This window comes from Myotis brandtii, unplaced genomic scaffold (genome assembly GCF_000412655.1).
Source record: "Myotis brandtii unplaced genomic scaffold, ASM41265v1 scaffold131, whole genome shotgun sequence".
Classification (NCBI taxonomy): Eukaryota; Metazoa; Chordata; class Mammalia; order Chiroptera; family Vespertilionidae; genus Myotis; species Myotis brandtii.
Window position 1 is genome coordinate 4,995,866 of NW_005354632.1, and position 14,288 is coordinate 5,010,153.

At 45.3% G+C, this 14,288-nt stretch overlaps 1 protein-coding gene across 2 annotated transcripts in view; it reads left to right on the forward strand.

Annotated features, from left to right (window-relative positions):
• The window catches only part of SORT1 (sortilin 1), a 37,609-nt gene extending 27,167 nt beyond the window's left edge, over positions 1–10,442 (forward strand). For both annotated transcript variants that reach the window (XM_014534632.1, XM_005860059.2), the window contains exons 11-19: positions 814–916; positions 1,254–1,422; positions 1,968–2,158; positions 2,919–3,108; positions 6,177–6,293; positions 6,815–6,923; positions 8,280–8,386; positions 8,657–8,780; positions 8,989–10,442. In XM_014534632.1, the coding sequence (XP_014390118.1) occupies positions 814–916; positions 1,254–1,422; positions 1,968–2,158; positions 2,919–3,108; positions 6,177–6,293; positions 6,815–6,923; positions 8,280–8,386; positions 8,657–8,780; positions 8,989–9,003 (1,125 nt within the window). In that variant the 3' untranslated portion in view covers positions 9,004–10,442. The remainder of the gene's footprint in view (positions 1–813; positions 917–1,253; positions 1,423–1,967; positions 2,159–2,918; positions 3,109–6,176; positions 6,294–6,814; positions 6,924–8,279; positions 8,387–8,656; positions 8,781–8,988) is intronic.
• The last annotated feature ends 3,846 nt before the right edge of the window (positions 10,443–14,288 follow it).

Consider the following 14,288-nt stretch of genomic DNA (forward strand, 5'->3'; position numbering starts at 1 on the left):
GAGATAGAAACATCAATGATGAAAGAGAATCACTGATTGGCTGCCTCCTGCATGCCCCCTACTGGGGATCGAGCCCACAACCCAGGCATGTGCCCTTGACTGGAATCGAACCTGGGACCCTTCAGTCTGCAGGCCAACGCTCTATCCACTGAGCCAAACCATCTAGGACGAGAAGTATTTCTTAAAGACAAGGCTGGATCCTGGCGAGGTGGCTTAGTTGGTTGGAGTATCATCCTGTACACCAAAAGGTTGTGGGTTCGATTTCTGGTCCAGTCAGGTCACATACCTAGGTTGTGGGTTATATCCCCGGTTGGGGTGTGTATGGGAGGCAACAGATTGATGTTTCTCTCTCTTTCTCTCCTTTCTCCCTCTCTGCCCCTCCTTCTCCTTCTCTAAACATATCTTTGGATGAGGATTAAAACACACACACACACACACACACACACACACACACACACACACACAGAACTAGGTCTTATTTCCAATCACCACCACGTCTTGTACAGTATCTGAAATGTGTCAGGCATTCATCAGGTTTATTTGTGTGGAACGGGGAGTTATTAGTTTTGCAAGATTAAAAAGTTCTAGAGATGGATGGTGGTGATGGTTGCACAATAGTGTGAATGTACTTACACTATTGAACTGCACACTTAAAGATGGTTAAAGTGGTAATTGTTATGGTATGTGTATTTTACCATAATTTTTAAAAAAAAGTATCCCACTGAGGTCTGGGTTAGAGTTATTAGAAGGCTCTGTGAATGAGTAAAAAATTCCGCCTTTGGTTTTAATCTAAGTTTTGATTTCTTTTCACAGTGCAGCCTTCATATTCACGCTTCCTACAGCATCTCCCAAAAACTAAACGTTCCAATGGCCCCCCTCTCAGAGCCAAATGCCGTGGGCATAGTCATCGCACATGGTAAGGAGCCTCCCCTCCCCTCCCCTCCTCGGGAAGAAGTAGCTGAGCACACTGACACTCAGACTTCATTCCCCTATAAGAAAACCACCGAACATGGCTTTTACCATCCTCTGGAGGATTTCTTGCATGATAATGGTACTTAGGGTTATTTCACAGACTCCCATCAGAGAGAGTAACATGACTTTCCCCTTTCCCAAATTTTCAGTGGCCTTTTTTCTATCACAAGAGGCATGATGGGAAGTAATCAGAAGAAATTTACTCAAAATTAGCCTCTTGGCAGTAAGTCCTGTCTGTTCATTGCTGCTCTGTGCTGAGGAGACGATGGATTGTGTTGCAGGTAGCGTGGGAGATGCCATCTCAGTCATGATCCCGGACGTGTACATCTCAGATGATGGGGGTTACTCCTGGGCGAAGATGCTGGAAGGACCCCACTTCTACACCATCCTGGATTCCGGAGGCATCATCGTGGCCATTGAGCACAGCAGCCGTCCTATCAATGTGATTAAGTATGCATGAGCTCTGCTCCACCCACACTTTCTGCATGAAGGGCAACTGTGGGAAGTATTCCAGTTCACTGGGGGGAAGTTGCGGGCCCTGATTTAAATTTGTGCATTCTGCAGAACTGTAGGGAAGGTTTTTAAAGGGATTGCATTTAGAGCAATTCAGATTAAATGGCCTGCTTTTTCCTCTGACTTCCTCAAGTTAACACTTTTTGCCACTTCTTTCTCTCCACAAGATTATTGTGGAAGTGTCTGAACATTCTGGATGGGGAATGACTCCTTAAGTAAAGGCTCATAATAGATCATTTCTGTTTGTTGATTTGGAAGCCCATTCTTACATGGGTCACTACTTTCTCTTTCCTTGGAAGGAAATTTTGTAAAGGCATTTTCTTCCATACGCTCTGAATGAATCCCTTTTCTTACCCTGTTAACTAAGCTATCACCTAAACATGAGGGTTCTTCTCTGATTTGGACCTAACAGCAGAGTGGTTTCCTGATAGTCCCATACATATTGATCCTCTGTTGTGATCTTTCTCTGATTGGGGTTTCAGGTTCTCCACAGACGAAGGTCAGTGCTGGCAAACCTATACGTTCACCAGGGAGCCCATCTACTTTACCGGCCTGGCTTCGGAACCTGGGGCAAGGTCCATGAATATCAGCATCTGGGGTTTCACTGAAACTTTCCTGACACGTCAGTGGGTCTCCTACACCATCGATTTTAAAGATGTCCTTAAAAGGAACTGTGAGTGTCTTCTTTGACCTTTCCTACCAAAAACTTGTAAGCCCATTTTTCTAAATAGCCAATTCAGTTTAATTTCTTTTCACTGGAAGAAGAAAATGCATAAAGTTTAACGTCATGAAAAGATTTGTTAAGCACCTGCTTTTTAACAGGCTCTGTGCTGGTCTTCATATCCCAAAGGATAAAAACCTGATCCATAGGTTTTTAGACCATAGCCTTTGAGTCCTTTTTCCAAGAGTGGATGATGTGACAGGTTAACTCTCATCAACAGTCTTCATTTGACATCCAGTCGACTACAGTTCAAAGTCTAGAGACAGAATGTTTTCCCTTCTGTTTGAAGCAAACGAACCCATAGTGAAACTGAACCTATGCTTTTGGCTCATTGGCATCTTGTCCTAAAGGAAAGCATCTGGTTGCTCCTGTTGACCGAGGGCATCAGTGACAAGACATCTAGCCAGCAGCCTCTCAGTTTGTAAGGAACCCTAGAGATCCTCGATCCAGCTTCCCACTTCGAAACAAATAAGGGTTTTCCTAATACTCAAATGAGTGGTGAAATGCAAATATCGCTCCTTTGGTATGAGGAAATGCCCACTGCTAGTAGGCTTCAACTAATGTAACGTGGCTTCACAATTCCAAAATGAAGCGATGGGTTGAGTGAGACATCTCCACTCTTCTCTCCTTGTTCTTCCTGTCGCCTGGCAGCTGCCTCATGTAGGTGAGCGCTGTGCCAGGCAGTTTCCCGAACAACCTGTCTTTCCTTTAGGTGAAGAGAACGACTATGTGATATGGCTGGCTCACTCCACAGACCCTGGAGATTATGGAGATGGCTGCATTTTAGGCTATAAAGAGCAGTTCCTACGGCTGCGCAAGTCGTCCGTCTGTCAGAATGGCCGGGACTATGCCGTGACCAAGCAGCCGTCCGTCTGTCTCTGCTCCCTGGAGGACTTCCTCTGGTACCAGCATCCCTCAGCCCCTTTCCTGTGCTAGGGGAAGTGGAACACAGTTGTCTTACAGGATTGAACAATATTTCAATCCTTTTCTTTCCCTCCTTCCCCAAGAGCAGAGAACTGCTGCTGCTTATTAAGGAAATTGAGGCACAGAGAAAGGGAACCAAAGTCATTAATAATTGGACAGATAATATTATCATATTGAACAGTTAATTATTGGGCAGAGCCAGCAGCAACCCCCAGAAATCCTGACTTGGCAATGATAGTAAGGAGGGAGGTATGTAAGGAGGAAGAGATTAAAAAATAGAGAAGGTGATGAGGTACAAACACCAAGGAAAGTGGCACAGGAGCTAAGAGGACATTGGACTTTAGCAGAGAGCCCGCCGGCCTGAGTTCAGCAGGTGGCACTTAGGTTTTGGGTCATCAGCAGGACTGAAGGCAGAAAGAGTGCTTCTGTCCCGAGACACTAGGTGACAGCAGTATACTTATGGTCCCTGTGTCCCATCAAGGTTTAGAAGCCACCAAGGTGAACTCCCAGACTCAGGACCCTCCAGGCTTAAGGATCAGTGATGTGGTTGGCATGGGGTTAGTGATGATACAAGGGCGAGGGAGTCCCTAGGTAGTCTAAGCAAGATAACTTAAGGCAAATAAGAGGGACTGATTCACCTCACAGGTAGTCATCTTATGGAACTTGTCATATTCCCTCAAACCACAGGTGACAGAATACGGGACCAAGCAAACCCAAATCTGACCCTGGGGGGTCCTCCTGTGTGGCTCATATCTGTCTGTGGAATGGCCAGAGGTCCTCCTCTCCCTGTTTCCACAGGGGAAGTGTCACTCACATCACTTGTTTTGTTACAGTAGGGCTAGAGATCCTTGAAACTCCAAGGGCTGTCCCCGTCCCTGACTGCACACGGGCTGGCTCTTCATTACTGAGCTGGTTTCCGACATGCTGTGCTTCTCCAGAGCTCCGAGCCATTGGACACGCTGCTCCACAGCCTGCAAAGTCTCCCACGTCCCTGCCTGACCCCACGCCTGGTGGATTCCTTTAGTGCTTAGTTCAGATAGCACCTCTTTAAAGCCTTCCAGTTTTCCCTCATCTAGGCTCCCACAGAACCCCTGTCACAGCTCTTACTGTGTTTTAATCATTGTGTATAGGTTTGCCTCCAGCACCAAACTCTAGGCTCCTGGAGGGCATATTATATTTGATCATCGTGTAGCTGTAATGACAGCAGTTGCATTTTTTGAGCACTGACTGGACTGGCACTGTCCTGAGCAATTTACATTTAATCTCAGCAGCCTGTGAGAGGGCATTGTTGTCCTTTCCCTTTCACAGAGGGAAGAAGTAACAGAAAGTACAGAGAGATTAGGACTGACTTGCCCACAGTCGCTCATCCGGGCAGTGGCAGAGCTGGGACATGAACCTGCAGTGGAGACCCGAAGCCCACGCTGTGCCACACGTGCTGGGGAAATGTGCACGTGTGAGTGGGAAGGGTACTCTCCCTGAAATCTTGAATACCTAAAAACTTTCCCAGAGGTTTTCCCCTGCTCTTGGAGGAGTGGTGTCCTCAACATCCTTTGTTCTCCCTACCCTCTCCCCGAAATATTTGTCAGAAAAATCTTGAAGTACTAGCAGCAGCTTTATATTCCCCAAATATTCACTAGATACTTGCTGTGCAAGGGCAGTGCAAACTGGAAATAGAAGGTTTGTTGCGAACTCTCTGGGTAAGATGCACATAATCATGTTGTGAAACAGAAGGTGGCAAATGCCCCAGGGATTTAGGGAGAGATGACACTATTACAGCTAGCGCCGAAGGAGGTGGGTCAGAGGCTTTGCTGAGGAGGTGGCATTTGAGCTGAGCCCTGACAAGTGGTAGGATTTGACCCTGTGCATCTGGGAAGAAGCAGGTCATTAGAGCCTGACGGGTGAGTGATCAGGAAGGGTGTGCTGGAAGATACGTCATGAGGGGAAGCCACAGTAGTGACGATAAAAAAGTGACTAGGGTCCAGATGGGGGACGGAAGGTAGTGTCATGGACAAACCTAAGGAAATGATAGGCAAGGCTGGTGTGAAGGAGAAAACAGAGAAAGGGGTGTATTTGGAACATTTTCTTTATTTGCGGTTCTTCTGGCAGATAATTTATTTGGTGAATGTCCAGCAGGTATTTGGAACTGGAGGTTTAGAGCTCAAGAGAGGTAAAACCTGGAAGCTTTTGTTGCAACAAATAGTTAAGCTCACAAAGGGAGAGCAGATACAAAATAAGAGAATGAGTTATAGAACCCTGTAAGACACCTGTATTTATGGGTTAGGAAGAGAGAAGCCACCAGATGAGTGGGACTGATGGTGCCTCCCACACTGTCAGTGAAGCTAGGCCCCAGGGCAGTGGGAAGGATGGGCCAAGGGTGCTCACACAGGGGTCAGCTCGGAGAGGAGGCAGTGTTATTTATTTGGGGAAAACAGAAAGGAGAGCAGATGGGGGGTGCTATGGAGAGTTGGCATAGAATGGAGGGCAGGACAGGGCATTCATATTGGCAGTAAGGACCATCTAAGAAGCTAAGAGGGTCGGAAGTGGAGAAGGCAGAAAAGGTTTGCAAATATCCCATAGTATACCTCCAAATAACATAATAAGGAGTTATTTGGAGGTAAATAAAAGAATTGCTAAGTTTAGTTCTGTGGCTGTTGCCACTATTTCTCTGTCTTAGTTGCATGAGTCCCCAACCCATGCAGGTTGCAGGCCTTCCCTTCCCAGAGCCTGAGCGATCTGTGCAGGACTCCCAGCCTCAGTGCTCCCAGCTACTAGTCCTAAGTCCACCAGGCCTTCCCCTCATGTCCTATCTTCCAGCACACCCTTCCTGATCACTCACCCGATCCATAACTGTTTTCCCCAATGAAGCCCTCTCCATGTGTTTTTCTAAATGGACCTTCTTTATAGATGCCACAGGCCTTCCTGAGCTACTTTCTGGCAACCCAAGACTGGAATATTAACCATCCACTGACCCACAAAAACCTTCATTGCTAGTCAGTTACTGTCTTTCAGCAAATTTAAAAGATACTTTATTTGTGGACTCTTGCAGTGATTTTGGCTACTTCCGTCCAGAAAATGACTCCAAGTGTGTGGAACAGCCAGAGCTGAAGGGCCACGACCTGGAGTTTTGTCTGTATGGCAGAGAGGAGCACCTGACCACAAATGGGTGAGACGGCGTCTCCTCTGTGACAAATGAGTTCCCTTGTTCAGAGCGAAAAGCTGCTTTTCTCCACACAGAGATCTGTGCAGGGCTTAGGGTGCTCTAGGAGACACTGTCCAATAGAACTTTCTGGGATGATGGAAATGTCCTGTCATCTCCTGTGTCTGGTACAGTAGCCACCAGCCCTGTGGCTACTGGCACTCGTGTGACTAAGGACTGAATTAATTTCTGTTAATTTAGACAGAGCCTCATTGGCTCCCTCCCCCTCCCATTTTCGAATGGGGTGTTAACGTGCTCTCCTGGATCACAGACCTTTGGCACAGTCTCTTAAGGCAGAAAGGCAGGCATGTCCCTGCAGCCAAGCCTGAAAATACACAAAATATCCCCAAGACATCCCTGTGGATCTCCCCGCAGGCCTGAAAGATGGTGAAAGGATGAGGAGCTTTTCAGATCTTGTTTTTAGGAAATAGGCAAGAATTTAGTAATGTATCCTTGTATTCTGTTAACAAATTTTCTCTGCCTTTCAGATACCGGAAAATTCCAGGAGACAAATGCCAAGGTGGAGTGAATCCAGTTCGAGAGGTAAAAGACTTGAAAAAGAAATGCACAAGCAACTTTTTGAGTCCAGAAAAGCAGGTATGTCAAAGTAGATGTGGATTAGGTACCAGTGGGGTTTCATGATCTGTCAGGCTTCCCTTTGCACAGGAAACTGTCAGGGTGAAGGATGGGTCATATAACCCAATAAGCTCATCTACTGACGTTTTTTGTTGGGGAAAAAATAGTACTGTATTTCATAAAGTGGTTCCAAGTTTTAGAAGCATAGAGTTGAGGACATTCTGAGGCTCAGGGTCCTTTGGGAAAAAGACTCAAGAAGTTTGGCTGTAAAGGGCTGGACTTTGCACGTGTGAAAGAGAAGAGCACTGGCCATAGGTAGGGTGGATCTCTGTGCCAAGTCATGCCAGGTATGCTCACAATGAAAAACTGAACAGTGGTAATAATGGGCTGGTTTTGATATAGAAGCAGATTACGGGGCTGACTACAGATCTATGATACTGAACTATCTGCTGGAATTGGGGGGGTTGGGTAAAGAAGAAACCCCGATAAAGAAACACTACACCAGCAGTGTGACTTGGGGCAGTAAACTGCGGGTCCCAGTTTCCTAATCTATAAAATGAGAGAGGGACAACCTGCAGTCCCCTCTTCTCTAACTTCTGAGGGATGAGGGCCTGACAAGGGGCAGGGTGAAGAAGGCAGTGGAAGAAGAATGTGTGGGTGTGTGTACTTGTCAAGGGGCAGGGTTCTCCTCTGCGCCCCACCCTGCACTCCTGGTGGCTGTCCTCAGAGTGTTTGTGGGTGTGATTGCACAGGACTCCCGCCCACAGGGACACAACCTGTCCCAGAATCCAGCTCAACCTCCTCTTGGATACAATGAAAACACACACTCCCTATTTCCCCACCCAGAAGCAAGCAGGTCACAATGATATGAGAAGGCTTATTTGTAAAAAAAAATACCAAAAATTAAATAAAAAAAAGATAAATCTTGGTGTTGTGTGATACTGCATTTGCACAACTTCTTTCCAGCTGATGGCCCTGTTCTAGACTCGTTCAGCCCACTGTTATCGTCATCTCCCTTTCTGGCTCCACCCTTAAAAGCTCTAAGACTTATAAACAGTGATAGTAGGAAACAGTCACATTACCATTTGATCTAGGAAGTTGCCAAGGCTTCCAGTGTAACTCTGACACTGACACCACTGAGACTGCACCATTCTGACAGCTTCAAGGTAGTCGAAGTTCTGGTGACCCTCTGCCAGGTGTGATTCTCCTGGTTCATCCTCCTGAGATGGTTCACGTGGGGGGTTGAAAGAGTAGCATCATGAAGTGCCTAAAGACTGTAGATCACTCAGGGAAATGAGGGGAATCAGCAGCATCTTTGAATTCAGTCCTAGAATATTCATGCCTGAATTTTTTTTGTGTGTGTTTTCATTTATCAAGAATTCCAAGTCAAATTCTGTTCCAATTATCCTGGCCACCGTGGGATTGATGCTAGTCACAGTTGTAGCAGGAGTGCTCATTGTGAAGAAATACGTCTGTGGGGGAAGGTAAGGAACATGGAAGTCAATCAAAGGTACTGCAGTCAAACCAGAAGTCAGCCAAGGGCACATGGTTGAGTCTGCCCTTAGCAAAAGAAGTGACATTCTGAAACGTCAGGCCCAAGTCTTCTCAGATCTTATATTTTCCGTAAGCCAACTATGGGTCTGCTTCCTGTATGTGTGACTCCTTCTCTGAATGTATAAAACTCGGAAAAGCTGGTGCTATAATAAACACACCCTCCTCAGCACATTGGGATTCATGAAGGGTTGTATTCGCAGGTTCCTGGTGCATCGGTACTCCGTGCTGCAGCAGCATGCAGAGGCTAATGGTGTGGACGGTGTGGATGCTTTGGACACAGCCTCCCACACCAATAAAAGTGGTTATCATGATGACTCAGATGAGGTGAGCCATTTCTTCTTGAGGGTGATCCAGAAGTACAAAAAAGGAGTGATTCTTTTCCTGTGCATGATCAAGATGTGATTGAGACAAATGAGGGTATAAGCTAGAAGCAGAAACTTAATGACTATGACTCGGTCAGCCAGAAACGAGGTAATTGTTTTCAAAATAGGAATTTTTTAGTCTGTTAAATAATATAATTTATGTCTTTCAGGACCTCCTGGAATAGCTCTTCAAAGGAGCTGGGACCGCACATGGATGATGGAAACACAGTACCTCTTACACTCCCTGTGGCTCCGACTTGGGGAAATAAATTTCCCATTGCGAGGGACCCAGCTCTGTTTCTGCTGCTTCCGTCAAAGCCAGAAGGACCTCTACTAAAGACATGCAGGGGGTGGTGGGGGCAAAACCCTAAACACTCACAATTGGCTCTGAGAAGAGGGGGAGACATTTTTAAATCTTTAACCTCTTATTTCAAGTTGTCTTTTTGCAAAGTATGGGCTCTTTGGGGTTTGTTTTTGTTTTTTACGGGAAATGAAATGGAATTTGAAGGGAACATTTCACTAACTGTACTCCTGCATGTTTTGCATGGCGCCTGCCCCAGGGCACCTGCCAACTCCAGCATCAACCCTCACAAGTAGCCGGTGCGGTCCCTAGGCTCTGCTGGTGACACAAAGCAGCTGCAGAGATGAACACGGAGGCGCTGGTGACTGGCATGACTGGGCAGCCTTTCTGCCTCTGGGGACAGCCCTCCTCCGAGAATGTTGCACACCCGATCCTCCTTTTTTATTTTTTCCAGGGACCAGAGATCAGTGATTTTCCTTTTTCCTGCTTAATTAGGCAATACCCTTGTTAATTGCCCTTTGGTGACTAACTTAACCATGTGCTTCCAAGACACTAAATCAGGAGAACTTAAAGGGCAATATTTTTAACTAGGGGCAGGAAGAAGGGCGCAGCAGAGAACTGACTAGATAGAGCACTATGAAAGGAGAAATTCTTCCTTTGAGATCTTTCAAGCCATGCTGTGTGTGTGCCTGCAGACCTGCTCAAGGACAGGGCGCAGGGCTTGCCCGGGGTGTCTGCCCAGGCGGTGCAGCCCCTGCGGACGGAACATGGGCTTCCTCGTGCCCTGCTGCCTGCTGTGTTGGCTCAGTGGTGAATCATTCAATTGGCTGCTTATATGTTTCCTCTTAGGTGGCTTGTTGTACGTGGAGCCAGGACTAGACATGTTTTCAGATTTATAGGCTTTATTTTTAAAATCAGAATTTTATTGCCAGCTCTCTTCCTTGCCCCTTCTCCCCAGCTTTGCCAAGTAATTTATTGGCATGAACCTTTTGGCTGAACCAACTGAAAACGCTTCCAGTGTAAGATGAGGTTTTGTGTGATACATTAAGTTCATATTTTAAATTTAAGGGAGTTTTCCATTTGACATTTATTTCAAATTCAATCAATTATAGAATGTAATGAGATGGATTTTTGGGTGGCCATCTAGTCATGGAAAGCTGCAATAATTAATTTTAATACGGCTTGAATATTTGCTATACAGGAATATAGTATAGTATGCTTGTGGTCTTGGCGTACCTGCTGTGCTGGTCACGGTTTCTCCCAATAAGTATGATTGGGACATTCTCTGGTAACTGCCATTTTGCTGCTAGTTCATTTTATGGCCAGAAAGCCCATAAAAAGTAAATGTGCCAAATTAACTTTTGTCAGAATGTGTGAGCAGATGGCTAAAGTTCTCTCCTCACCAGAATGGAATAACAGCAGCAGGGAAAGTGGGGGAGGGAGTGGACAGAGAATTATAGAGACTTGGAAACTGCATAAAATTAAATGAGTCAGTGAGCTTCAGTTAGAAAATAATGTTAGGGAGAGCAGTTTTTGTGAAGAAAATTAGTATTTGTTAGAGCCAGAGAGCACTCATCTTTTAGGAAAAGCTCATTCATTTTGCAGGATTTTAAATAAAAAATAATTCCAAAGATAAACCAGTTCACAAAGGATAGAGTGTCAGCCTTTGTCCCAGACATCCTCACCTCCTGCCCAAAGTGAATTTTTTAACGTGTTTTTTTTTTAATTGATTGCAGAGAGAGGAAGGGAGATGGAGAGACGGATGGAAACATCAATATGAAAGAATAATTGATCAGCTGCCTCCTGCATGCCCCTTACTGAGGATCAAGCCCACAACCTCGGCATGTGCTCTGACCAGGAATCAAACTCTGACCTCCTGGATCACGGGGCGATGCTCAACCACTGAGCTGGGCCTGCCCAAAGTGAATTTGATGTTCAGAAAAGATCTATTTCACCTACACCTTTTCCCCTAGCATATACTCACGGGGGTAGACGTGCTGAGATATGGTGATTCGCTAATCAGCTTTAATTTATAGGAAAGTTAATATTCTTCTCTAAGCATATAAGAGTAGGGCTCTTTGCTTATAATGATACCTGGGATTTCTGTAGAAATTAGTAGTTTTCAGAGCAGCTTCACTTGCAATATGTCATTTGAACCTCAACATTCTTGTGAGATAAAGAAAAGATAGGGTTGTATTTCCCATTTTTAGGAGATAGAGCTGAGGTACAAAAATGGAGTAAATTGTCCAGGGCCCCTGTATATCACGAGCAGTGTGGGCTGGAACATGAACTCTGGAACATTTTGTGTGCAGGTGCTGCCTCCCTGAACAGGCTCCTTCCTTGCAGACTGGCTGTTCTGTGGGGCAGGAATCAGTGGCATTTCTTTCAGAGCAGTGTTTAGTGCCCTTTTGCCACCTTGATAAAAATTCTATTCTCCTGTTTTTCCTGGCTAAAAACAATGATAGTTTTGATAGTATGTTTAGAAACTGCTTCTCACCTCATTAAGGGTCACTGTTCAAGAGTGCAAGAATGAACTCTCCACTGAGAGTCACTTTTCCATTCTCCTCATTTCCCATCCCTGGCTGACTAGCTGGCTCAGTTGGTTTGAGGACTGCTAACAAGCCTGGTATATTCCCATTATCAGCTAGTTAGTGTTCTACATCAGCCTGCTCACTCACAAGTATATGTCCTCAGCCAATGAACAAAACAGCCTAAATCCATGATTGCATCTAAGAAAAAAGATCTCTAATTTGTCCTACTGATGTTGGGTTAGGAGCCTTATCTTTGAAAGTAAAGTATAGCATATCATTGTAGAAAGTTCCGGGCTTGATTATAGCATAAGAGATTATTATTTCTAGTGGCTTCAGCAATAAAATTTATCATCATAAGAGAGATTGGACATATCAGACCATCCGAAGTGGGTCTGAGCTCTTAAATGCAGGTGGAGAACTTGCCATCTTTTCTGCTCTGTGGACAGGTATCTTAGACCTGAGGGGGCTTTTGGTTTTCAGTGAGACAAGAGACCAGGGATGCATACACCTAGGCTGTCATTTGGATGGAAATACATGTAGAAGAATAAAGTGTTTAGAGTGTGTGGCTGTTCTAGGTTGGGCTCGGGAGATTCAATAGGTTAGTTATCACATAGAACCTGCCAGGTCTGCCTCTGGGCCTCTGCATGCCCAAGCTGGCTTCTCACCCCTGACAGACTAGTAATTCGCTGGCCACCTCCAGCTCCTGCTGGTTCTCCCAAGGCCTTTGTCATGAAACCAGGGATACAGAGAGGAGTGTTGGCTTGTCCAGACCCACCCCAGGTGGCAGGGCACCTGCCACCCCAGTTCTTTATTTTCCAGGCAAATCATCCAGGTAGAGATTCTCTCTTCCCTTTTAGGAGGGCTCTAAGAGCCCTGCCCCTGTGTGCATGGGCTCAGAGCTTATCCTGCTAATTGTCGGTACAGCCCCCTCGCCCCACTTGAAGCCTGGAGACTTGGAACTGCTCAAATAGGAAGAGATTCAGCTTTCAACTTTGCTACTACCTTCTCTCAAGCAGGAAAATAAGCATGGACTAAATGTCCTTTGAACAAAACCAAAGTTTCAGATTTGCCACATGATGGAGTGATGGGAGGGGCCAGACTTTCAGCCCTGGCACTCAGCAGGTGCCAGGCTTTCTGTCCCATCTGCCACCGTTTGCCCAGCTCAGGTGGCTCTGGGAGCACCATCCTGCCCAGCAGAGCCCAGGCCTTACCCTCATGGAGGGTGATTGAAATCGCAGCAGCATGTTGATTTCCTGGTTACATCACATTATAACAAGAATCGGAACATGAATTTGAAATTGTCTTCAACTTGCTGTATGCATTTTTTCACACCAGTGCATTCTTAAGCGTTCTTGTTTATAGAAAATAACAAACTAATCTGTACCTTTATATATATGTACATATATACATGTATAAACTGTATAGTGTACATGCTAATGATTTATTGATGTGTCCCAGATCTCTACTGCAGTTCTCTTCCGCATGCCCTCCATTTGTGGTCAGGTGACTGAATGTTCCCTGATAGTCTGCCCACCTCCTGTGTTTGGACATCTAGGGAAGAGGGTTTAGTCGTACCCTCCTCTTCATCCTCGTGCACAGAAATGCTCAGGGTCCCCATGTGCCTGTTGTTCAACCCCCTCTTGTCTCTTGCTCCCTTTCTGAGCATGTGGTCCCTCTTGTTCTGTATCTTTGCCTCTTCCCCAAACTAGGGGACAGCTGCCTTCCTACTAAAGTGTAAAGCAGTTATTAAGATCATTACTGCATGTGCGCTAAAAAACAAACCAGTCTTCTGTTCCCTTGGAACAGAAAATTGCATGTGAGGTGGGATAATCAAGTCTCAACAACCCATGTCATTTACACAACAAAGCCAGACCCCATAATAAAATTCCAGAAAATGGAAACAAAACTCAACTTTCTTTAGCATTGTGTAAATAAATTTGGATGTGTTTAACTTTGTACTGGTAATTTTCTGTATATTTGCAATATTTGGGTTAGAAATAAAACAGACTGGGACTTTGTTACCTGACCTACTGAAATGACTAAACTACAATTTGTTACTGTGATAGCTTTTCCAGTTTCTAGCTTCAGCAGTCAAACCAAACCAGCACACACGCCAATTAAAGTGCCAGGACTGTGCATTTATAGCATGAAAGGTATTAAGATAATTTATGGGGGAAACTACTTACTTTTTTTCTTCCTCTTTATGCTCATAAAGATCTACTTCCCATGGGTATTTGTAGGACCAGCTTTCTTGTTCTTTCCCCCAGAAAGTCTAACTGACCCACGCTGCACACCTTCTCAGGTTTCAACTGCTTTACTTTTCCTCTGGACACAGCAACATACAATTACTCTCCTGAATTATATGTTCCTTATAGCAGGTTTGACAAATAACAACACTGAAGTTTAACTTTGGTATCTTTCCATTTGCTGCTCTTATTCATAGTCCTTCCTGATCCATTTCATTTAAGGCCTTTCAAAGAGTTGCCCCTTTTCTTCTCATCCAAAATATTTCTTTTAGGAGAGGTTCATGCTGACCCCGCCCCCCTTGAACCTGATAAACAGGTTCCTGCACCCCAAAGTGTGTGTACAGTGTGTCCTGGTCCTGAGCCCCTATATAAGTCACAAAGAGGGCTTCTGT